Source organism: Poecilia formosa, unplaced genomic scaffold (assembly GCF_000485575.1).
Source record: "Poecilia formosa unplaced genomic scaffold, Poecilia_formosa-5.1.2 Scaffold94, whole genome shotgun sequence".
Taxonomy (NCBI): domain Eukaryota; kingdom Metazoa; phylum Chordata; class Actinopteri; order Cyprinodontiformes; family Poeciliidae; genus Poecilia; species Poecilia formosa.
Window position 1 is genome coordinate 1,499,139 of NW_006800033.1, and position 26,279 is coordinate 1,525,417.

The window sequence follows — 26,279 nt, forward strand, 5'->3', positions numbered from 1 at the left end:
AAAGTTGTGGGCTCATGGCTCATGGCCTAATTTGGCAGATGGCTCAGTGAATCTCTCTGTGGAGCCATTCCCTAAAGTTTGTGTGTGCATGGTACATGTATTTCTGCTTGTGTAACTCCTCGGAGACAAAGCGTCCTCTTAATGATTCAAGTTTACATCAAGATCAGCACAAGAAGTTTGAAGCCAGAAAATGATTGCAGATCTTGGTGTTGGTTTAGTTTTCGTCCTCGCTGTTTGCCCTCTGCCCCCCCTTGTGGTCTCCTTCACCTTGCGAGGGCTCATTGCTTCCTCCAGCCAGTCACCAGGTTAATGTAGTCAGTTAACAAGGCTATTCCCTGAACATTCGACGCCATACATTTATTTTATATTAGTGAGTCCCCCCAGTGGAGAACCAGGGATTACTTTATCCCCACTTTGGAGGTAATTTGACTTTAATGTGATTATGCGCTTTAAAATAACCACAGAGGCATCTTGTAAACTGCCAATACAGACACCTGGAGGTGTTGTAACACAGAGGAGCTTCGTTATTTCCTCAAATAAAACCTGCATGATCATCTCCTAACCAGAGGAGTGGACTCTTGAACAAGCTGCAAAGTCTTTGTGAAGGAGAATGAGAGAATCAAAGTTTTGCGTTCTGGCTTAAACAGATAGACGATGACATTGTTGTGCCTCCAGTCATGAAGGACTGGCTACTGGAGGCTGGTGTAAGGACTATTAATCCCAGAATGCATTGTATTAAATTACTTTCAGTTTCGAGAGGAGGAAGTTTCACTGTGTGAAATATGATGACATGTAACAAACAGGAAACACTAAACAAACGTTGCCTCTCTTTTCATCCGTCATTTGTGGCGGCGACATCAGGGAGGAATATTTTCTACCTTAAACCCCTTTTCTCTCGCTGGTACAGACAAAGCCCACTTTGTCGTCCAGGAGCTCTGGATCCAAAAATATACAGGTTACAGTTTTGTGCATCGAATACTTCCCAGCCAAAAGAAAACCTTGACCCTGGTTTTATTCAGAATTCTGCAGAAGGAGCCGTGGAATTGCAGGTTCCCCAAGATTGCTACTGACCACCCACAACTGGCTTCTAGTCCCCCCCCCCATATGCAAGAAGAGAAAGCAGCTAGATGATCATCAAATAGATGTGAAATGCAGTTTTACAGAGACTGGTGACCCACTAGCCAAAAACTGTTGATGTTGTGCAAATGAGAGCTAAAAAGATGCACCATCTTACAAGCTAACCCTTGCCAGTTTCATTAAATAGCCCTGAAACATCCAAAATGTTCAGTTTTGTCAAAGGCAATGATGGCTTAAACTAAGTGCAGTTCAGGGCTCTAAGATTCACAAAACACATCTTTTCCTGCTCAAACTGATGCTGATGAAAAAAAGGAATCACCAAAACATAATCCACAACCAGAAATGGGTGGTGGACAAATGTATGTGCTCAGGTACTTAAATTACGGGAACAGCAAAATGATTATCAAATCAAATGTTTTTTTTTGTTTGTTTGTTTGTTTGTTTGTTTGTTTGTTTGTTTGTTTTTCCCCTGAATCCAGCAATTAAATTGTACATCTATATGTAGGAAAATCAAACTGAGATTCATTTGTTATTTTTCTGGCCATTTCATCTGTCTTTACTGAGACGAAGTTGCGCCATCAGCAGCAGGTTGTGTGTGAGCGCTTCCCAGTGCACCTCCCAGCAAATGCTTCATGCTGACACGTGTCTGTACGTGTTAATCACAGATGTCTATTTCTACCCCACTCTGGCCTCCTCCAGACCTCCTATGGCTCTCCCCCCCTGTCTTCCTGCCCCGAGCAACTGCAGCACAGGTGACACGAGGCGGCATGAGTGGTGCACCGCACATCCATCAGACGGCAAAAAGCAGCAGGAGAGAGCAAACTGAGCTAAATTTGGGGGGTTATTATTCCGTAGAAGCAGACTGCCACAAGTTATGCAAGAGTTTCTTATATATTTCCTAGAAATTAGTTGGTTATTTTCTTTATGCTCATCTTTATGAGATGCCTCGCGTAAGTTTCACGTGTCATCCACGTTGCCGTTATTAGAAAAGTTAAAATGTCTGGTTCTGACTTGTCCGTTTTCATTTTCTCTGTATGTCAATAACCGGATACCAAGAAATGTAATGGCCTATCGTGTTCAAGTGGGAGTAATGTGGAGGGTAATATCTTCTTTTTGACTTATGCCCTCTGTATTTCTGTGCTCATCTTTTCCCTGCTGCAAGCCCTGTAGCTCTGTCTGATATCCGCTCACGCAAACACGACGACTCTCCATGCACACAAGAGAGCTCACTTGCACACATGTATGCACACATAGACTTACTGCAATTAGAGTCATATGGTGTGAGCTTTCTGCTTCCCACGGCTTCACCCGGTAAGGTCATTTTGTTAGATGAAGACGGTAAATACATCCAATACTGTGAGTTAGATATTATGAATTTATTTCGCAGGCACTTCCTCTCACCAAGCTGCGAATTTAGTCTGTTTCATATTACCGCATTCGCAGCATCTCTTCTTTTTCCGTCTGTGAAACTGTTATTTTTCACCGTCTGCGTTTTATTTCCCAAATGTACAACAAATAAAATATGAAGGGCATTAATGCAAACAGCTGCGGATGATGAAATGGGACAATGGCATTGTGAAAATTGCCAAACAGAAATGAATGTGGCACTCTGAGATGCGTGTTAAAGAACACCATTATTCTTTCACACAATTGGCCTCTGTTTGCCTGCTAATATGTCTGTTAGTCTTGTCTGTATAACTGAATACCGTTAATGTACCAAGTGCTGCCTCATAGCAAAAAAAAAAAAAAAATGGTTTGATCTTTGTTTAAAGTGTGTCAGCTTTTTAGCCCTATTAGTAGTTGATTTCTCTTTGGGATGTGTGTGAAGCACTAGGGAGGCTGCACTTTAAAAGGTCACTAATGCACTCAGCTTGCTGAAGGGGAAAAAAAGGAATGCTGGATGTTTGTTTTTGCTTTTTTTTATATATCTGTCTTTACAGCCAGTTACCTGGAGATTCAGACCATAACATTTGAAGATAGCTTAGTACTTTGACTATGAGGAAAGAGGAAATGGAGAAAGTGTGAAACATTAACAGCACCTGCATCCTGTCTCTGTCTACATACAGGATAATCATGCTCTGACCAGGAGTCTATGAACATGTGTATGACACGCTAGCAGATGCCGTCCTTCCAAACCGGCAAAAGAACAGCCCGAAGTTCCAGGCGGTTTACTTTGCTGCAGTTTCACACAAGCGGTGGGCCAGTGAAGCAGGGAGTTGTGGTCACTCTGTAACACTGACTCGGTGTGGGCCTGCAGATAAGAGTTTGGCCAGCTCAGCTCAGCCAACATCCCCAGCTCAGCGAGTGACTGCAGAGTACACCTGGGCTGGCAGCTTCCGACCATCCAGGGACAACTGGTAAAGGCTTCTTCCTCAGCTGCAGCCCAAACTGACAAAGAGAATCATGTGCCGTGGTAGGAGCAAACAGAGCAAGAGTGGCAGCGTTTAATGTGCGACTATATTATACAGAGGCTTGTGTGTGTGCAGTTATGTAAGTACGCTTGTGCATGTGTTAGGGGCTCTAGATCCAGAGGAGTCTAGTCTACTAAAAGTTGCTCACAATCCTAACCTTTATATTTGTCATACAAAGTTAAAGGTAGTGCACAATAAGAGAAATATATTTTTAAAAGGTCAACTTATAAAAAAGAGGTAAATGTGCACAGACATCACAATGCTCGGATGTTTACACAAGGAGCAAAAGAAAACTGCAAAGACAAAGAACAAAGCAGATATAAAAAATGCATAATCAGTGTTAGACCCACATCAGCATTCTTTGCACTGCGTACCTCGTATTAAAATATCAAAATATAGTTTTATGTTTGAATACTTTACAAAAACTACCGAAAGGACAAACTGAAAGTATTTCACATGATAAACATTTAAAATCACATCTCCTATTGTTGTAAAAACACAGTGAAAGGTATCTATCAGAGTACATTTAGAACTGTGATTTACGCTGTTGTGAAAGTAACGCATCACATGAGCTTAGCCAATCAGAATGCTCGTCTTCAGCTGTTAAACTGGTCTCCTCAATAGCGCTTAATCTAAAAGGGTAAGGTTAGCAACATTCATCGCACCTGCATGCATTTTTCTTTCATGCTGATGTGCTGACATTGAAAACTTCAGAGAATAAGTTAGCTCTTCATAACTGGCAAACAATTAGCATCTGGTCGGGTGTATTCTCAAAGGGCTGAATAAAGCTGTGAAAACATTTCTAAGATGGTTCAGAGGCTGTGGTGTTATCTTCTGCAAATAAATCGAGGACTGATTTAGAAACAGGAGAAAAGAGACACAAGTGAATCATCTGGGAGGTAATTGTCTACCTGATTATGTGCCTGGAACTTTGTTTTAACAAATTATGTTTTAAGACTGTTGCAAGTCCCAAATTCCTTTATTTAAACTGTGCAAATCTGATTTCCAGTGCCGAACATGCAATTTCAGAGCATGCAGTTTTCATTTAGTACACTACCTGGACATGATTAACTACAAAAAAACAAGAAAACCAAAGAAAGATGCATCACATTTCTGGTGATCTAATTGCTCTCCATAAACCAAAATCACTGATAAATACACAACTCATGATCACTAAATTTAAGCTGATTTTATTCCATTATGAATTCTGTTTGTATTCTATAATAGCAATGACAAAAAATATTAATTTTCCACCCAGAAATAATAAAGACTGTGATTGGTGTTTGGTTAGAACTGAAGGCATTCTTTGCTGATTTAGCTGAGTGGACAAAAGAGTTACTTTGACGCACAGATACAAATGTACAGCGTATCTGTAAGGTATCCACAACTCTTCACTTCCCTAATAAATCAACACTCACTCTCACTAAAAGGCAAAGTGAAGAAAATGTAAAATGTTGTTTTAAAATACAAATTAAGTTGAGAAACGGAGCAAAAACTATAAGTACTTGTGTATTTTTAATACAATACAAATGTATTGCCTAAGAAAAAATAAAATTAAGTATGTGCAAGAAGTAAAGTGTTGTGAAAGTGTACAACAAATTGTCTTAGATTCTCGTCAAACAAGGAGTAAAATGGTGCATTGAACTTTTCAGACATGTTAACATGCTTCCTTCTGAGTGATATTAGTTCAGCAAAAAGCCTCAAAAATGAATCAATAGATGAATGAATAAGTGGAAAGCTACAGAAAATAGTCAGATTTTTCACAAATTACACTGTGAAAGTGCATACAGTTAATTCTCACTGCTGTTTAAGTGACAAACTTGTTGAATGATTCTCTAAGGATCCAGGTAGAGCAAGCAGTGTCACATCCCATTCCTGGCAGGTCTGAGGAATGTCCAGTCCTTGACACTTGTCCAATCTAAAGCTATCGCAACCTCTCCCCTCCAGCTTCACGCTCACTAATCTCTCCTGACACCTTACAAAGTCCCGATAGGGAATCAGTCTACCCTGAAAACAATCCGGCACTCCTCCCTCGTCACCTCAAATCGGCACCAGCATGCCTCGCTGTCTGTCTGTCTTCCTTAGATTTCACTTTGCCCTCCTCCTCCACCATCCATTCCCTCCCCATTACCTCCCTCTATAGCCCACTCTTTCTCTCACATTTCCATCTGTCTTTGTCAAACTATATTCTGCTCCTCGCCTATCTTTCCTCCCTCCGTATATTCTCCTCCGTCCTCACTTTCTCACTGGGTATATCTTGCCTCTGTCGGTGGGAATCTGTTAAAAGACACTGTGATTGCCAACTGAGGAATAGCCTGCTTTCACTTAGGGACTCATTTCCATTCAAAGGCGAGTTTTTTTGGTTGTTTTTTTTTTTTTTTTTTAAACTCCACCACTTGCTGTTGCTATAGTTGGAAGGTCATTATCTCCAAGTGCACCTTTATTTCCACAAGTAGGAAAGCTCCAGGAATAATTTTGGGTTGGATAAACAGAAACATCTCTCCCCTGATGCCCCTCACCCTAAATATACTTCCCTCCTTTGAGGCAAGAGATAGACGAGGGATCTGGAGATAGGATCTTTTTTTATTATTATTGTTTGCTCTGTGCGTCCATTATTAAGATGCGGTGCTTACACAGAACAAGAAAACACAATTTTCCAGTCATAATGTTTGCTTTAGCTAGTTAGTCTCGCAGAGTGAATGAGATCCTTTGAAAATCATTTTCCCTAATTAGTGTATTTGGGATTCAAGAACTCTCTTAAGACGAGTCACTCAAAAAAAAAACCCATTTATTATTTAAATGTATTCAACAGTTCCAAAAGATAAGATAAACAAGTCATAGATTTCAATTACAAGCTGTTTGTTCTTGTCTCCGCATCTATAGAGGCTCCACCCTACAGAGCACAATCTCATTGGCTGCCGAGTTAAATATCTGCCATTGGTTGTTGCACAGAATACTGCAACTATGGGGAAAAAAATAAATAAAAATGAAGTAGTTGTGGCGCGGCACATGCTAAAAGGCAAACACGCACTGATATGCACATGTACTCCTTTCATACACACACACACACACACACACACACACACACCCACGCACACACACACACACACACACGTTGAACACGCACTCAGGCGTGCAGTCATGAGAGGCAAATTCACCCATCCAATCAGTTTCATTCTCACGCAAGCTGTCCGGCCACTATGTTGAACAGATCTTACCATAATGCCTTTATGTCAGTGTATATGCTGCAAATGAATGGATGACATCCAGCGAAAAACACTGAAACAGAAAAATTACGCACTCACTGTTACACTGCTCCAGCGCCTTCTTTACCACCCCATCTGGTGGACTCTCCCTTCTGCCCTCTGCATCAAAAGCCAGATTTTTTTTTTCTTCTTCCTTTTCTTTTCTTTTTTTTTTTTTTTTTTTTTTTGCTGCCTAAGAAAGTCCAGAGAGCAGCACGGCACAGAAGAGGAAGGGATCAGTGCTATGCGACCCCTGAATCTTAAGATTTAACTTCTTCACATGGCTTGTTGTGCCAATTGGAGCATCAACACGAAGCCAGAACAATGAAAGGATTATTTAAAGTCTGCTTTAATCCAAAGAGAAGCAGGACATTGTGTGACAGTGCAAGAAACAGTGTGAGGGGGCATTATCTATACGAGATGTTACCTTTTCCATATATATTGGAAGTGCAGAATGTATAATTATTCTCCACATGAATAAAACATACAGTAGATACCTTGTAATACCCAATGATGAAGGAAAAACACCCACTGCAATAAAATACTTAAAGTCTTCATTAAATATTTCTTTTTCCAGCTGTTAGATCTCTTATATGCATCACAAAGAACATCTCTCATTCAAACAGGATATCTTCACAAGGGACAAATATATTCTTTTTTTTGTTTGTTTGTTTTCTAAATCTCTTTTGTGCAGAATAGTATGCATATCAACAAAAATAAAAACACAATCTAGGTTAATTTGCACGGAACAACACTACAAGTTCCAGCCAGTCCAGTCCTCTGAAGGGACAGCTGACTGCCGCCGCTGTGGAGTAAAGAGGTGAAAATCATCCACTTTTGCAGGGTTGTCGTTTCTGTTGATATTTCTGTGCAATGGAGCAGGGCTAAAGAGGAGAGACACTGTAAGTGAGGAGCTTCTGACACATCGGTAATGTGGCAAGGGGTGCGGAAAACCAGCCCATCTAACATCCCACTCCTCCCACGCCACCTGCTAGCTGGTCTCGGTGTGTCCTCGGGGAGCTCTCCATCCCGGCTTGGCCGCCGGAGCCTGGATGTCTTGGCTGATGGATATGAAGCAGAGGTGACTGCGATGATGGAGAGAATTAGGAAAACTAGGAAGCATTCTGGCTTTTTTTAACACACACAAAGCCTCCCCCCCCCTTTTTTTTTACCCCTCTTTTGTCATGAAACTCTCTCTGAGTATCTTCCGTTTTGACAGTCTGTGTCTGTTTGTTCTCAGTCTGCGTAGAGGATGAAGCCAGAGAAGGTGCTGTACTTATTGTTGTTGCCGCCGTGGGCTTTGCCTCCGTCTAGTTTGATGTACACCTCATCGCCTGCGTCCAGATGGAGGATGACGCTGTTTGAGGCGTAGTCATAGTTCTGGTCAGCGTCTTGGGCAATGGCGCTGGCACGAACCTGCAGGAATGGGGGTGGGGACGGGGGGAATATGAAGAGAAATGGATAGTCTTGTTAGTTACGCCATATGTACATATATAGCTCATTTCACCCAGCATATGTTTGGAATCAGTTGTCAGTCTATCTTCCTTTTCAGACAGCTAGATACTAAATTTGGAGTTAATCTCAATTTTAAAACTGAACCACAACACCTGGCTTAGACAGGTCATTCTTGTGAAAGATAGTTAAGATACCATTTATAGAAAGATACAGGGAGATAGAGATGGATGGAGAGATTTAAACTTTTATATCCATATAATTTGTGCCCTCTTGTTTATTGAAAAAAGCGAAAATATGTAATTAGAGTAGAGCCACAGTGATACATCCAAATTAGAGGCTATTGCAAACACACACACAGTTAAAGGAAGTGGACATGGAGGATTGGAGGATCGTATATAATTGTTATGTTGCCAGAATGACATAAATGTGTAACAACATTCTGCAGTTTGAATGAAAAAAGATGACCAAATAATATTTTACAACAAAAGCCTGTTAGCTGCAGTTTCATTACCCTGAGTTTGATATAATAAAAACAGAAGAGGCTTCAGGGAAATATCAAAGTTTACACGCTTCCCTAAAATAAATTAAAAGTACTACACTCAACAAAACGAGCATTGGTTTTATACAAATATTGTCATATCTTATTTAAAATCTGTTTACTGAAGCTAAGTTATCTTGCAAAATACTTTGCATAAATACTCACCCCTTATTATTTTATCACATTACACCCACAAACTTCAGTGTATTTTATCAGGATTTTATGTAATAAGCTGAGGCAAAGAAGACTGTGAACTGGAAGAAGGATGCATATTTTTAAAAATATTATATTCTGAAAATATAAAAAAAACATGTTGTAAAACAACCTTTTTTTTGTAATTGCAGCTCCAAATCTTTTGTTGTATTGACTGATTTCATTTAGGACGGGGTGTGTGTAAATAAAAATGCACACCATATTTTTCAGATATGTACCTGTTAATGCTATGACATGAAGCATTGATAAAATACCAGCTTTTTTTTTTTTTTTGTCATTGATAAAATGTGAAAAAGTTCCATTGGTGTGAATAATTTTGCAAAGCACATACAAGGAGGAACTCTTTAAACGCGATAAATAATGTCTTGAATAATGAATATATGTATATTTTTCGTACATACTTTCTAAAATTTAAATCACAAGTTTTGCTGATACGTTTAGATACCTGTTGCAAAAATGATCTCTTCATTCCACCTTTAAAAACATCCAATATTAGCCACAAATTTTAACTTGCACCACGTGGGTAAACATAAATAACATTTTGAACATTTAAATTCATATTTGACAAGAAAAATAAAATGATTTTCCTGTTGGTGCTTTATTTGGATATTTGTTGTGGATTTGCAGTTTTTCAATAAAATAAAGTGTAATTTGAATTAGAAGCTTAGAAAAATAAATCCATTAATAATAGCTTTAAAGTTTTCTCATTTGTTGTGCATGAATGTAATTTCCGAAACAAACAATGTTTAAACAAGTTTTATGCATGATCATTTACAAATTAAAGGAAACCAGTTTATGACAGGCAGATATTACATACACTATTTTAGTGCTTAAATAAACCTAGAAGATTGTGAATATTCAGTCTATTATGGTGCAAAAATAAATGTATTATTCTTTCACCTAATTACAAAAATAATCAAATAGCTGTGCCTAAAAGTGTGGCAAAAATAAGTAAAGTTCTATATTTGGTTGCTTCTTGAAAAGTTTTAAAGTGTGAAGTTAAAAGAATTACTGGACAGAGCTGACATTTAACCCACAGGACCTACAAGAGGGACAGTCAAACCTCGGGCCTTTCTGTCAAGCAGATTTATGGTTTCAATTGAGCCAGTGGTCTTTCATAAAGAAAAAAAAAAAAAAAAAAAAACAAGGAGAGAAAAAATACTAAGGTTTCACCTTGGAACAAAAGGTCCATAGAACAAAAAGTCTCAGAAGCTCCACAGCGAGGCACACTCACAAGGTTTTATGATAGAAATCACTCAAAAGTACAAAAAAAAAAAAAAGAGGCAAACTATCAACAACAGGAGATCTCTTTCAAGATAAGTAGGAGTGTCTGGTAACAACTGACAAGACCCATGGGACTGATCTGCCTAATAAATAAGTAAAAGAGAAGTATTTTTCCATCTGTGTTTGCTCACAGAGTGTATTTCTGTGACAATGAATGTGTGAGTCTGACTACAGGGCATTCGCCGCAGCTTCCCAGTATCCTGTCCTGGGTAATTAAGAGCTCCACTACAAACACTCGGTGTCTCTCCTGAGAGGAAGTTTCGGTGCCACGCAAGTTCGAAAACATCAGCTTATTTTTCCACGCGTGTGGTTTGTGTGTATAAGTGATACAAATGAAAACTGCTTTTAGAAATGACAGATGCTGCATGAGGATTTTATATTAGGCTGGAGGGTCAGAGGTAGTATACAGCATGAGGTCAATATGATTATCTAACTTATAACTGCTATGGGACAGAAAACACAGTTCTGTTACCGCTTTCTTTTTAAAATTAGAGGACTTAAAATTGGATTTAGCTCATATGCAAATGCTTTTAAACAAAGCCTTTGTAGTCTTGCAAATAAACTTTAAATTGAGTTGAACTTAAACCAAAAAGATCGTCACAGAATTCAAATTTTCTGTAGTTGTTTGTGCCCATTAGAGGAAAAACACACTGTGCTTTACTTTATTCCTCTTGGACAATGGAGATGTTTGCTAAAGGACTGATATAGATAATCAATTACATTCTGCAGTGCAACAGTGCCACTTGATCTCAGTCCAGCTTAATATCAATACATAATGAAAATCAGACTGAAGGCAATAAACTTCTGGAACAAGTGAGATGTGGATGTGCTTACAGTGCAGACCTGGGAGAGTCGATGCCTGTGCTTCACAAACTGTCAAAATAAAGACATTTAGAGCTTTATTAAACTGCATTTCACAAGGATTTTTGTCACTTTGGCTGTTTTTGATGACAGATTAAGAGAGAGATGCATCTGCTTGTTTCTGTGTTCCTCTATATTAATTGACCACTAATTGTGCAGTACAGCAGAGTCCACCCTTAAACCAGACATGAACTACAGATTCTGTGTATTACCAATGTTTATGTCTTTATCTTATTGTGTCTGTGGTCACTGCACTTTTGCTCCAAAATAACTTTCCTTAGACTATAAAATATATCTTATCTTGTTTGTAAGATCACATTTACCAAGAACTAGTTCAATTCAGTTCAGATAATTGAACTAATTGAGTTCAGTTCAAATTAATTCAGTTAAAGCAGAATTCATATACATTATCACCTAAACCTTTCCAACTTTTATATGTTAAGTAGTTATTGTTCATTTATAAATTTCCTCAAAGTCTGTAATAATTTTCAAATTATGACTTTTTGATTACACCGTTGCCTATTCACAAGCTGCTCTTGTCTGCAAACTTGCGTCCTTTCAATTTTATGTGGTTTTCTTTCATAAATGATAAAACAATGAGGCCAAACTCACGTAAAAGCTGGTCTCCTTGATATATTTTCATGTTTTAGTTAAATAAAGTAGAAGATAAAATAAAATGTGATGCTGATCATGGGTATCTGTCAGGCTGCTACAATTTGTTTTGTTTTTTTCCTCGCTTCAGTTAAACCACTCTTTTTATGTTCTTCCCTCTTGTGATCAAGCACCATTTGATTCAATTTAATTCAAGTTAGTTTATTACAAAACACAACACATGCTATCTCAGGGGACTTTTCAAGAGAGCCAGACTCAATTCATATTCAGTAATACAACTATAAAAATAATTCTGTACAGGATGAGCAACGAACATTAAACAGATGGGAAAAAAAGAATTAAAGTCCGCAGTAGGTAGGTAGGTAGGTAGGTAGGTAGGTAGGTAGGTAGGTAGATAGATAGATAGATAGATAGATAGATAGATAGATAGATAGATAGATAGATAGATAGATAGATAGATGATAGATAGATTTTTTAGCTAATTTATCTTGTAGTCTGTTTGCTCTTTATTTGATTATTAAAAGTTTTAAAGTTAACCAGAGGGCTGCAGGGTCGTGTACCTTGCAGCAAGAAGGTCTTAGGTTCAATTCTTAGCCAATGGTCTTTTCACAATAAGTTTAATAACATTCTCCCAGGCATGTGTGGGATTTCTCCTCTCACAGTCAAAAAATGTAGAAAAACAAAATTAACTATTTGGTTAAATCTGTTCGGTTACTTTAAGTTTCCCTTAGGTATATGTGTGCATGTGTGTGTGTGCGTGTTTGCATGCCTGTTTGCCTTGTGTGTTTCTGTGTTCCCCTGAGATGAACTGGCAACTTGTCCAGCGATCTCCTCTCCATCTCCTCTCTCTCCCAGTGACCACTGGAGATACACCATGTAAGGATAAGCTGGTAAAGAAAGTGGACGGACACGCTAACAGAAGACATTGTTCCTGTTTCCGTAAAAAAGAAAATGTTTCAGATCCTTTTGTTGAGGATGAAAGATAAAAGCCTCAATGGAGGAAACGGCTTAGCTCCACTGTTACATCAGAGCAGGAGGAAACTTCTTTTATTTCAGAAGTCCCTGCTGCACTTCTGTAACTTTGAAAAAAACTTTCTAATAACCACATGACTGATAAGCTAAGACACTGTAAGATTAAAAGCCAGCCGGCTGTGGCTCCACAGTTTGCAGCAGGACCCCTGACCACGTGTGCAAAATACCGGGCGCCATGTCCATTGTGTCTTTACTTTTTCCTCCAAATTATTTTTTTTTAAAGCTAATGCTGAATGCCCACATCTAATAACTCGATAGTCAAATTAAAAGTTGAGGAAAACATACATTAAACCAACAAATGTGTTCACCCAAAGCTCTCAACTTTAGTAAGATTTCTGGTAATGACAAAAATGCAGAAAATTTTCTGCAGAAAATTTGCAGAAAATTATTTTCTGCAAAAATAATAATAATAATAATAATAATAATAATAATAAAAAGTTAATGTTTGTCAAAAATATTTTAAGCTCAGCTCAATCCCAAATAGAGCTCTGTTTAGAGTTACCAGTCTAAGATTATCATATAGAAATTTGCATCAAAGTTCTCCAAAGGCCTTATCATGAACCTGTTCATGCACAGCACTGATTCTCACAATCTCCACTTGCTGCCTGATCTACATCTCAGGGCTTTTATACAGCTACTAACTAAGAGAGCTACAACATTTGCTACTAAATGGAGTAGAATTGAATAAAAAGATCATTATTTTCTCCAGAGAGGGAAAAAGGTAAAGCATTGTGCATCATTCGATGTAGTCAGTGGGTAAACAAGCCTATTAGTCACATTGTCCAATAAGGCAAAATTGAGATCAATAGTTTTTTTGTTTTTTTTTAAGCTCATTATTGGGAATTCTGGTGTCGGAGTGCAAAGTTCCTCAAATGGGTTTTGGGGGAAAGCAACTGGACCAGCTGAGGTCATGGAGGATTCCTAATAATGAGTTGGTCTGCTTACTCCATGACCTCCATGACCTCAGCTGGTCCAGCAGTAAAATGGCAGTTGAATTGACAAATAAAAGTGATTTGTGTTAAATGAGTAAATCTGCATAGGTTCATCTTAAAGTAAGAAAATAAACCTGAAATCAATCTCATCTAGTTCCCTTTTTAATTTTATTTTTGCTCAAGTCTGCTTTTGTACATACCCCTTCAGTAAGGTTTATATAGGATACTAACATATTTCACTTTTGACCTTTCTTTGTCGATGCGAAGAGCTTTAAGCTAATCTTCTCCATTTTTTTTTTTTAGCTGCAGCTAGAACATTAATATGTGCAGAGGATGTGCAGAGGTGTCAAAAATGCTTATTAAAATAGCAAAGACAAAGATTTGCTTGCATAAACTCAGCAGCCACTGGTTTGTTTAGTTGTCAAATAAGAACACACAGTTACTGCAGCCTTTTAAATTGGCAACAGCATTAAAACGGTTGCCTTTAAAGTGGAAAAAACCACGAGGGAGTCTGCTAACGCTCTTTTTTCCTAAGGAGCACAACGAGAAACTCACACAGGCGGCTGCCGCAGGTCACAAATTCAAACTGTACTTGAACCATTACTTAAAAGAAAAAAAGTTTTACGGAGCGACACCATGTGTATGAAGCTCTGACTTTTTAGCCTGGACAAACCAGGTCACAGCCAAAAGTGTTTTGATAACACCTCATCTTCATCATCATATGAAACACTTAAATTGAATACACTGCGATCGCAGCCGGAGAGTTACCTCCACCATGAGACGAGGTGTTACAGGTAGGATTTTCAAACATAACAGTAGTTTCAAATGCACCACTTGCAGCTGTGCTTTATCACCTCTCTGCGTCTTGTGTTATCATCTTAGTTGCTCATGATAATATTCCCTCTCTCAGGTTTCCGACAAAAGCCTTCTTGCAAGTTACCTGACTCTCATTTCTCTGTGAGATTCAGAAAGTCTCAGCTGGTCTTTGCTTTACTTCCTGCTCACCGAGTTGAAGATGCGTCATCGCGGAGCGCGGCTGGCACCTTTTCTGCATTTTAAACAGTTTCTCAACGAAGACAAACGCACACGAACAGAACAGGGGCCACATAAAGCCATGAGATCACTTTAGAGTTGGTAAGCCTTGGCCTCATCCAGAGTGCCCTCCCACACACTTTCAAGCTTGAATAGTCTTTCCTTTTCTTTATTTCTTTTTCTTGCTCATAAAGGTTCCTAACTGTGTAAAAAGAAAAAGAAGGACTTCAAGTATCACCTTGATAAGAGCAGGCCAAATTCTCTAAATGTTAGGATAGGGAAAGGATTTTATCAGCTTTTTGAATATAAGCCATTTTAGGCCCTCTTTATAAAAAGAGAAATTAAAAAAAGGATCTTTTGTTACTCTTTGAAAGGAGAAAGGACATTTGCCTTTTTTTAAAATCAAATATTTAATGACATTTAAAGGAATGTTTGACATTTGCTCATTTTTGGGTCTTTGTTGAGCAAGTTATGTAATTGCAGGGACTTTTTTTTTTTCCTGACCTTCCTCTTAATAAACTCTGCGAAGTTCACATTTACAAGAAAGCCTTCAAGCTTAGTTGTATATTGAACCTCAACAGTCGCGACAAAACTGTGTTGGAGACACTGCAGGGTTCTGAGACTCCTCCAGAGCGGGTTCTGGACAGGAAGCAGAGGCGTCACTTTAAAAACCCCAACTGTGCAAGTCTTGGAAAAGGTTGTGAGATGCCGGAGTCACATATAGAAAATAGTCATTTTATTTTATTGTTTATCCACATGATTAAATCTAGCACAGTTCATATCGATGTGCAAACAACGCCTCGCACTGTGACTCTCAGACGCAGGCGTCCGGTGCATATTAATATGATACGGCATGCCACGAGCGTGCAAAGTCAACACCATCTTATTAGAGGGTTAGTGCCGTGGGAGAGGCAGCTGATGATGGCTCTGGAGGATTTGTCAGCTGAGATTTTTAATGAAATTTTTTTCAAAATATTTGCTTTGCAGGTAGGCGCACAGGAGCCTGCTACCTCTGGCAATGTCGCAGCTGTGTCAAATATCTGAGAAATTCTCTTCATTGGGGTTTTAAAGAGATACATTTGTTGTTTTTTTGGGCGGCGGGAGGGGGAGGGGGGGTTATTTATTTTTGTTGTGTGTGGAAAAGAACAATTCAGAACAGGCGAGAAAATGTAAAACCTCAGTGAATGTGAAATCCCATAAAAATCTAAGCTCTTCCACGGCAGTATTTCTTTTTTTATTTTGGTTGTTTTGCTCTAATGGTTTTCACGCCCATCGGAGGCTAACTGCTGCAGCCCCCCCCACCGGCCCCCCGCCCTCCCTCCTTTTGCTTTTAGTGACACACATGCATGAATAAAGACTCTATTTTTGAAATAATGATGAAGAGAGCCTCTTCTCTGAGCTCTTATTTTCTTTGTGTGTTTTTGTTTTTCTCCACGCCGCGCAGAGAACTTGTTAGGGATACGAGCGCTGGGTTCATATGCAGGCAGCGTGGCTGATATGTAGCCTGTGATGAGCAGGACAAACAGCCGACTGGCACTGCATGACCTTGACACAGAATATGTAGAGGAACTTTGACAGGACAAACAAAGCGTGAGGCCGCAAGCGCCTGCCTCAGCGATGGCAAATGAGGTGTCAGCGATGTTGTCTTCCTTGTGGCTGCCCGTGCGTGTTTGCATCCGTCACATCGTCTGCCTGATGGCTTTGATTGAATAATATTCCGTATGTGGGCCGAAAATCCAAGGCTGTGCTTTGGCTTATTAGTTAATGCACGCCTGTAGAGGGAAGCTGCGGATTCTCTAAACTTCCTCTAACTTGTGCAGTCTAAATGTGAACGTCGCAGTCGCGAAAAATTAAGGCACTCACGCGAGCAGTTTGTGCCACGCAAGAATTCATGTCACTCAGCCTCAGTCTTAAAAGACTCTGCGCTCAGCAAGTGTAGCATTTCACAAAGCATTAATTATATATCTGCTTATGAAAATCATCATAATTTAATGTTTGATTTGTTGTTTGAGAAGTCTAAAACGTCTCGACGGGGCAGTTATCTTACAAAAGGGCTTTGTCTCAGTGACAAGGACGCGTCTTGTGGCTTTCCTGATGGGGGATTTGTTGACTTGGTGTTGAGCCTCCATTTTGGATCAACGAGTCTATTGGTCCTTCTTAAATCAAAGTGTGCTGCCGTCTAATTGTGTTTGAACATTCCAGCCGTGAACCGCATGGCTAATAGCAGCTTAGATGGCTTCGCCTTCGCTCCTGAGCCCCGATCCAACATTTCCCAGCCACAGACGTATAAAACGCGCATAGTAACGAGGATAAAACCCGGAGACAGGCTACACATTCATCAGCATTTCACCCCTCTTCTGTTTCTTGTTTTACACAAATACACGAGGGGTGCAATTTCACTAAAATAATGAGACCGGGTAGCTACGATGATGTGCAAGAGAATTGTCGTGTCACAAAGCGCCATGTGTTACAGGTTCATTTGCTGGAGGAAACCTAAGTGAAAACATGATAAGAAAAATGAAATGGTAACAGGAGATTTGCCATCTGTCAGACGGGAGTATAAAAAAAAATAAAAAATCTCCTGAATTAATTCCACCAGCTGTTCGCCTCGTACCTGCAAACGCAGCCTACTTTAAAACAAATCAGCATTGCTGCGCAAATCTCTCTCTCCCTCCTGATAAACTTGCTTAAAGTGATTCTAATACCACGCCTGGTGCAATATTTCATCAGTTTATTGCATACATCGCGAACGCTTGCACCTAGATTCCGACAAACAGACAAGAAGATGAGCTTCACAAGGCAGTAATGGGAACGGATAGCTCTGCTGAGTGAAAACAGGGCTGGATAAAAGGGCATCAACTCTGACCTACAATCCAGCCCCTCTTTTCTTTCCCGTGCCTGACTCATCCCACTCAGTTAATTACTGAGGCTTTCTGCCACCAGCGCCAACACCAAACCCTTGATCATTCCGCACTGAACTGTCTGAGCTTGACTCCTCAGCACAAGGCCCATTTTTACAGTTTAGTTCCTTGAAAGCCTCGAGGCACACCGATCATAAAAATAGGACTATTTGAGGATGAGGGTTTCTGAATTGTATTGAAAGGGGGGATCCTGCCAGGTTGCTTATGATGTATGTTTTTCATATAGCGGCCAATACTCTCTGCGCAGTTTCAGCTGTTTTAAATTTGAGGAGGGCAATAGGTGTTAAGCACTTTAAGTTATGCCGCAGACAGCGAAGCCATTTTAGGTCATTGACTTGCAGCCTTCCCGTTAAGAGGGAGAGGATAATTGCGGGTGAAGCCTGAATTCAGGGGACATCTAAATGTCAGGGGCGTGGGGAGAAACAGAGAGCGATATGTTTGCATAAGAGGTTCAGGGGCACTTGTCGATCTCCCATATGGCCCTCATTATAATGAAGAAGCTTTGTGAGTCAACATCACTGCATCCTTGAGTCAGCCAGTCACAGGAGACGGGCCTATTTTGGTTTGTATGTTTTGGCTCGCTCGGTACACGAGACAATACACATTAGCATTATATCACGAGCTTCCTATTCACATAAACGATTGGACGGGGAGTCTGTGTGCTGCCAAGGTGTGAAGGCTCTTCATTTAAAAAGATGTACGGGTTCGTCTTTTTAAATTAGAACACCTCTGAAAAGTTCAAATTCATAAAGTCAACCTGAGATATTGCAGATTGTAGACAGTTTTACTTTTATTCTTTTCTTTCCTGATCTTATTTAAAACTAAATAAATCATATTGTATAAGATGAAATAAAAAGAAAGACCATCAATACAAAAATATTGTATAAAGTCATGACTTGGCAGGAGACAGTCTTTGTCACCTTCTATGAGGACGATGAAACACAAAAGGACTTCAGTAAACAAGCAGGTTGTCAACAGAGTGCTGTATGTTACTCAAAAGTTGAGTGGAAGGACAAAATGTGCTTAAAATGGTTCTGGGATAACAGCAAAATCCATAGCTTTGTTGTGAACCAAAGACCAGTCAAAGGTCTAGGAGAGAGTCACAAGTTGTAGGAGGCAGATGGAGACAGTGTGTGAAGTCATCTTAAGAATGAGAAAGATCCCAGCCTACTTAAAGTAAGTTCAAGCTCACAGATTTTGTAGGAAGATTTGATAAGCGCAGAATCCAAACCGCTTGAGAACCACTGTGAAGTTTCCACAAGTGGTGGGGATTTGGGAATGAGTTTCATCTGCTGGTCCAGTGGTTTTTATCACAGTTCAGCTTTCTACCAGGAAATTACAGAATATTTCATACTTCCCTCTGCTAACGAGCTTTATGGAAAATACTGATTTCATTTTCGAGCCCCTGCACATACTGCCAAAGGGATCATTAATGACCATAATATTATGGTGCTTGATTGCCCTGCAACCTGTCCTGACATTAACTCCAGAGGGAATCCGTGGAGTAGTTTCTTGGGTAAGATGAGACGCACCAGACCCAACAATGCAGATAAGCTGAAGGCCGCTATTATAACAACCTGGACTTCGTTAAGAACGTCACCAGAGTCACAGATCAATTGTTCATATGCCACACTGCATTGATGGTGTAATTTGTGCAAAATAAGCTCCAACCTAGTGAAGTTATTGAGATGCAACTTTGCAGTATGCGAACATTTTAAGAAGAAATTGAAATATAACAGAAGAAATGTTGGGCAGTTCTGAAACATTAAATCTTCTCCAAGAATGATAGATTTTCTCCAGCGCGCTTCCAGATGACAGCCCGATGTCATCTTGACATTTCCAATCTGTGTGGTATTTTCTAACAACGTTGGCCAATCTTCATTTAATAGCTCTCGCACCTAATTAGGCCAGCTCTAATGTTCCACTCGGCAGAGTGTCAAATCCAATGTCCAATTACACAGAAGATCAAGGCCAAAGGTCCGCCTCCGCTACGTCTCAAGCTGATTATAGAAGAAGTGCCATGATATACACACATCGTGGAAAGAAGCAGGTCTCTCGGAGGAAGGAAAGAAAAGCATGTACTCTCACACATACACTCGCACATAAGGGGATCAATACCACAAGCAAAAAGGCTGAGGGACTAAGGGTGGCTTTCTCAAACCCCGCTTGTCTCTTTCAGACAGAGTGCCTCTGTTACACCAAGCAAACACACAAAGGCTCCTCAGTGCACAACGAAGAATCGCAGGTCCAAACATTACCAGAATGCTAAAATCAATCAAGCCAAATCAAGTGCTGCTGTAGTGTGGATACTTTTAGGTTGAAAAGTAAAGACAAACTGTCTTTTGTTACGTTAATGGGTTTACTGACATCTCTTTTTACTATTAACATCCTTCTGACACTCAACACAGCAGACCCAATCCAGATGGCTCGGCTCCCGTGTTTTAATGTTGGAATTGTGACCAGATGCTAAACACTGCGCGTGGGTTTCACCTGGATATGCAGCAACAGGATAAACAATCTGTGTTCATGTGTATCAGAGCTGAAGACCTCCCGGAGGCGCCTTTACGAGTGGAGATGGTCTGCGACGAATGGTTTGACAAGGAAATGACATGTGACTGTACTAAAAGCCAAGCAATGCTTAATGGTTAAAAGGGGAAAGAAAGAAAAAAAGTTTTTCTTAAAAGCAAAGTTTGAGGGAAGACAGCATACTTTATAACTCATTCTGCTACACAGCAATGCATCACTTGAGAACAATGAACAATACAAAAGGCACTGCGTTTTGAGTAAATCGATTTTGAGGTGTCACAATCCACTTCTCCCTGGCTCCCATTTTTGGAGCAAAACTTTTTTTGTTTTTTTCTTTTTTAAGATCAAAACTTCTAAAGAGGAGCGAGCATCTGTGGACCGTAGAGGAGAGTTGGAGGGCACTACACCGCTGGGGTGGGTCGAGGCAGTGGGCTAGAAGGGGGCGGCAAAGCAGGAGGGGGTGTGTTGGAGTTTGTGTGTAGGTATAAGGAGGAGACTGCAGTGGTAATTGCAAGGGAAGAGGCATGTGCACGAAGGACGTTGAAGCTTATTAAAGGAGGAGACAGAGTGATTATTCACTATGGTCCTCTTGAGAGACTGACGCTGAAGTCATTGCTTTTAATTAACTTTGAAACGGTTTTGCGGATTAATAACAATATTAAGAAGGGAACTGAGAGGAGAGGCGCAAACACATCCTGGATCTGGTTCAAGCTTTTTAATTACAATTAAATCGACAAGATGGCACAATAGCACAATAACCGTGTCTTTTCTGCCCTCCTTCTTATCCCCTTAAAATTTGTCTTCATTGTCACTGCCAAGTCCCCGAGAATGTGGCCAAGAGGCGCTACAGCAATGCATTGATACATTAAGGCGAGCTTTAAATTTTAAAAGTTATGAAGTGGGGTGAACTGCCATGTTCAAGTTTGACCCGAAAACTGCAAAAGTTCTGGGGAAATCGCTCAAATTGTTCTGTTGCACTGTACCAAGAGAACTGAGGCACAAGTGGAAGCTGTGAAGAAAGAAGGCGACCTATAAAAGCGGAAGAAGTACATGCTAAGGTGAAAACGTCGCTACGCAGGCCCTGAAACTCCCAACACTTGGCTGAATCCAAAAGATGATAAAATACTGGTATTGTTTGCAATTCCCCAGCCTCCTTCGTACCCCCCCACACACACTCACAGAACAGCTTTTTGCAGCTTTAATGAGCTGAGTAACGCACCAGCGAGGCCGTAGGAGCTTCTGCTCGACTTTCAGCACTTCATCAGCGGTGAAGCGCGAGTCGGACAAATATTTATAACCATTCACAGTCATTTACACAAAGTAATACTCGGGAGGCTCTTCCATTAAACCAGGCTCAACACCTAATAAAAAAGTGAGAGGTCTGCTCACTTATGCATTAGCTGTGCATGCTTGGGACAGAGGAGGACAGAGCCAGAGCAGCAGTTGCCACTTTGAAAACGTTACCCGGGTCTCAGGAGATGAACACTGTGCTGCTAACTTAAGTACCTCCACATCTTCCTCTTGAGGGTAGAATGAGGCAGGAGCAGAAGGCATTTTTATGGCCACATATGTTCTTTACCCCCTTCAATATATCAATGCTTTTACACTCACCCATAAACATTACTGTTGAGTAAGACATTATACATAGAAGGTGATTGCTGTAACTCTCTTTTTTTATTTCTAACCGAGCATATAGTTGAGGGTAAAGGAATTAACCTCTGGCTCCTTTGGTGAGACTGAAGCTTCACGCTGATTTTAGCTCCACATGTCCTGGTCTTGGCTTGTGCAGAGGTTTATGTGTCAAATCTGTGTGTGTCATCCTTTGGAGCATATTCCAAAAAGCATAAGCCCTTGAAGCGTTTTTGATTCAAAACCTGCTGTCTGGAGCTGTTTTGTTTGTAACACGACTTAAATCAATTCTTTTTCTTTCTTTTTTTGACACTTTGATTTTTTTCTTCACAGACAACACTCGTTTCTGTAATTTACAGACATCTAAAAATGATTAAGTAACGTGTTTTATTTATCAATTTATTAAATAATTCATGTGTCGCAAAAGATCGAATGCTGTGTGTCTCATCACATCAGTGCATCTCTGTGTGCATAATTCACTGTGATTTTATGTGACAAGAAACAAAGTGCATCTGAGCTCGTTAAGCATCAATTTGTACATTAAAAATGCATTTTGGGAAGGGAAAAACAGTAAGACATCTAAATTTGTCATTTCTAATAACTTCATATCATGCTGGCCAGAAACTGTCAGAACTAAGCATTTATCTCCTTTAATATGTCTTTAATGAGGTTCATATGATTACATGGCTGCAGCAAATTACCGGTTGTCTTTACGTCCTTGATTTTCTATAGTTTCTAGTACTAATATAGAAATAGACTGATATTTACAACTTACGCGTGCTTTAAATATACTTCCTCAATCGAAAAGTTAAAACAGAATGCATGCCACGGTCGAAAACGTGTGCTGGCGCAATTTGAAGAGAAAAAAGATCTGACGGATAGCTGGAAGTTGTGAAGTGTACTGACAGGCGCGTTTGGAGAGGACCCTTCGGGGCGCACAATAATGTTAGAAAACCGAGCATCAAAGAGGACAAGAATAAATCGCATAAATGCATTTAACACGACTTTGGAAGTAGATGAGTGCAGGAGCCGTAACGCAGCGCACTCCGCTAAGCTTTCACACTGGATGTGGCGCTTTATCTCCCCTTTCTGCAGCAGCGTTTACAAAAGTTCATTTGTCACAGGATTAACTGTGACTCCGCAAACTAATAATGGCATTAAAATAATAATAATTATTATTATGGCTGATTAGTGTATCAAATAAAATAAAAGTAAATACAGCACGACAGGAATTTATTTATTTATTTATTTAGCGTTTGGAAGCTTAAAAATTGTCTCCATTCATTTCATTTCCATCCCCTCTCTGAAGCGATACAAATGGCAACTTGCCACAACTCCCGTTCAATTACACAAATTTTAGATAAAAGGACTGCGGAAGAGAGAGAGGGAACAGCGCGGATGTCCGAAAGGTTTTCCGAGTAAAAGCATCCAGGGTTCACTTGCTCTGCGCGTTCAGCCGGTACCATCTTCTGGATCTGGACGCGCGTATATCTCCGGACGCATCACTTCAGGAAAAGACGCTTTGGAACCAGCCGTCACTTTTTTTTTTTTTTCTCCCCCCATCTCCCGGAGTGGATGTGCGCTACGGCTGTGCGCTTTTAACCGGACTGCAGATGCCCCGTTTGTTTTCACAATGCTTCCCTTTTATTTTGGGGGGCTTTCTGATATCTTCTGGCAAAACATGGATCTTTAAGCGGGCGTGCTGCAGAGGCAGCGCCAAAGGAAAAGTCAAAAAGTCTTTTTAAAGTACTCACCTGACCGTTCTTGCAGAGGTCTGCCCACATGCTTGTGCCATCCCCTCCTCTCATCAGCACATGGTAGATGAAGAAGTATGTACCCGGTATGCTGCAGATGAACTTGCCCGAAATGCCATCGTAGTTGTTGCCAAGGTTGGTGACCACGTCGTCAAACTTTAGGATCTCATAACCTTCATGGGGGTTTTTAAGCCCGGCATAGAAGGCCACCCGGGGCACTGTGCTGTAGGTGGCTGTGCTGATAGCTCCATTACCCCCCAGACCCAAAATCCCAGTCCTTCCATGATCCCCTCTGTCACCTGGGGGCCCAGCTGGTCCTGGTGGCCCCGGTTCACCAGGCGGTCCGGGCGGTCCAGGTGGTCCTGGTGGTCCGGGCTTTCCTGGCCTGCCAGGCTTTCCCTGAGGGCCCTGCTGCAGGGTGGACGGTGGAAGAACATTGCTGTGGTCAGTCAGTGCCTCCGCCTCACCCTGCAGACCGGTGGAGCTGGTGCTGCTGGCCGGAGTGCCCTTGTTTAAGTAAGGGTCGCATACCATACGACAGGTGCCCAGCATCTCGTAGTGGCTGGCATCTGTACTCACGGAGCTGACAAGCACAGGGATGAGTACCACCAGCACCAAGACCAGCATAACCCCCACAGCAGCCGCCACCAGGGTCTTCCTCCCGATGCTGAGTCGGGGAAGGGGCTGCGCAGCCAGCGTGGGTCTCCCGGGGGCGGAAATGGTGACTGTTTAGTGTGGGGAGCCTGTCACCGAGGAAAGGGACCCGGAGATCCTAGGAAGAGTTGCAGGAAGAGCGGCGAGTGTGTGAGAGTGAGACAGAGACCCACATACACTTAATACAGCTCACTGCTCCACTCAGTCACACACAAGTAGGCAAGCAGTCACTCAAACATAGAAAAAGACTTAAGGAAACCCAAGCATACACAGGGAGACATTCAGCGCGTACTTACAAACACAATGTGACTTGTGAGAAGAAGCAAGAAGTATGCAGAGCCCAGAGGAATGGAGTGAGAGACAGAGGGAGCGAGACAGAGGGAGGGAGAGGGAGAGAATAATGAGAGTGGGTGAGCATGAGAGATACAGAGCAGCCACTGTGAGTGTGCGTGTGTATGTGTGTGTGGTGAGTTTGTGGTGCCGTGTTCTCAGGCTTGGCTTTTTATACGGGAAGCAGCTCCGGAGACCCCACACCCACCCTCTTGGTCCCCCATCGCGTGAAAGGTTGGTGCGGCTACGTCCCCTTTTTCTCTCCTGCTCTCTCGGACGAAGGACTCTCCAACATGCAGCCTCCTGAAGCACAGAGGAACCAACACAACGCCCCGGCCACCTTGCGCTCCCTCTTCACTTTTCTTTCTCCCTCCTTCCCCCACTTGTGATGTTATTTCTCACCCTCTTGCGTTGTCTTCTCTCTCATCAACATCCAGCCTCTAAAAATAAAGATGGAGCTGTGGAAAGACAATCCTTTCTCTCTCTCTCTTTTTTTTCTTTTACTGGAGGTGGGCTCTAAAGATTTATGCATATATGTGCGGAGACACAACACTTAAATGTACTGTGCCAGAAAACGCTAGCATCTTCTCAGAGGAATAATAGTGCTAATTGCAAAGCTAAATGCCAAGAACAAACTTATAACCCGGCAAACTCTTTGGTTAGACTGATAAATCTTGAATCACATTAAAAAGCAGAAAAGAAAAAAAAAATCCTGTGCACCCCTCCTGATTTTTTTTCCTCCCTGTCGATAAGCATGTTTCTCCAACTGAATCTACCAAAATGATTTCTTATTGGTGTCTTTTTTAGAGCATTGATTTCATGTTATTTATTTATTTTTTTTTTATCAAATCAAGGGCCCTGTTTTGAAGGGGGGAGGAATCGATACAGAGCAATGATGTAATTTGTTTGACATTTTCATCCCTTGGTGTGATGAATGGTAAAGTAAGAGAGCAAATGACAAAGTGTGATAGCAAACATTCATTATGAAGGGTTTGTTAAGTTTATAAGGGCTTAGGTCTTCTGTGATTGTGGTCTAATACATTTGGAGAAGCAATATGGGTGAATATAAGATGGATGGACGTAATATGTTATATGTATTGAAGGTTGGGGGGGGAAGAAATGATCACGATTGGAATGCAGAGCAGTTTCATACAGTATGCATTCAAATGTTTGTTTTTATTCAGGTGCAGCTACAGTAGAATGTAATAGCAGCCTACTTCCCCCTAACAGAGTTCATCTTTGCTTTATTTGCACTTACATATTTCAGATGATCAAATACATTTTCATATCAGGAAAAGATAAAGTAGATACAAAGCCCAGTTTTCAAATTATGCAAGCTAATCACGGCCCTGTTGGAAAATGTAAGCACAGAGCTTGTTAAGGCATGAATTAGCTGTGATTAACCTCATTCTGCAGTGAGAGCCATTATTTGAGACTTAGCCATGACGTCACAAAAGAAACCAAAAAACAACCTCGAAATAACTGCCGGCCCTGCTTGTTTCAGTAAATATCAGTTTCAATGGTTCAGTAATAACAAACAAAATTTGAAAAAATGGTCTTTGTGGGAGCTAACAAAAGTGGATCCTTTCTTTTGTTCTTTAGTGTTAAGCTACAGCTCACAATAAGAGAATGATCCAAAGTTCCCCAACAAATTCACCTCTTCAAGTCTAAAAAATAACAAAGTGAAAGTTTTGGATTTGTCCAAGTCAAAGTCTGCATTTAGATCCGACTCAGAATTTGTGAAGCTGATAAATCTAAAACAAAATCTTCCAA

General features: G+C 40.7%; 1 protein-coding gene and 1 long non-coding RNA gene across 2 annotated transcripts in view; one reads left to right on the forward strand and one right to left on the reverse strand.

Moving 5' to 3' along the window:
* The window catches only part of LOC107836873 (uncharacterized), a 66,025-nt gene that overhangs the window by 32,175 nt on the left and 7,571 nt on the right, over positions 1–26,279 (forward strand). The window lies entirely within an intron of this gene.
* On the reverse strand, positions 1,547–24,958 carry c1ql1l2 (complement component 1, q subcomponent-like 1-like 2). The gene is made up of 2 exons (XM_007558152.2): positions 23,523–24,958; positions 1,547–8,149 (listed from the first exon to the last, which is right to left on the reverse strand). The coding sequence occupies exons 1-2, from the start codon at positions 24,147–24,149 to the stop codon at positions 7,970–7,972; spliced, it is 807 nt and encodes a 268-aa protein (XP_007558214.1). The 5' UTR covers positions 24,150–24,958; the 3' UTR covers positions 1,547–7,969.

What these genes read in the sequence shown, in the direction of transcription:
- c1ql1l2 (XM_007558152.2), bottom strand. Translation starts at nt 24,149, where the DNA reads ATGCTGGTCTTGGTGCTGGTGGTACTCATCCCTGTGCTTGTCAGCTCC. An exon ending in ACCTCTGCAAGAACGGTCAG is followed by an intron (nt 8,150 to 23,522) that starts GTGAGTACTTTA and finishes CCATTCCTGCAG; the next exon opens with GTTCGTGCCAGCGCCATTGC.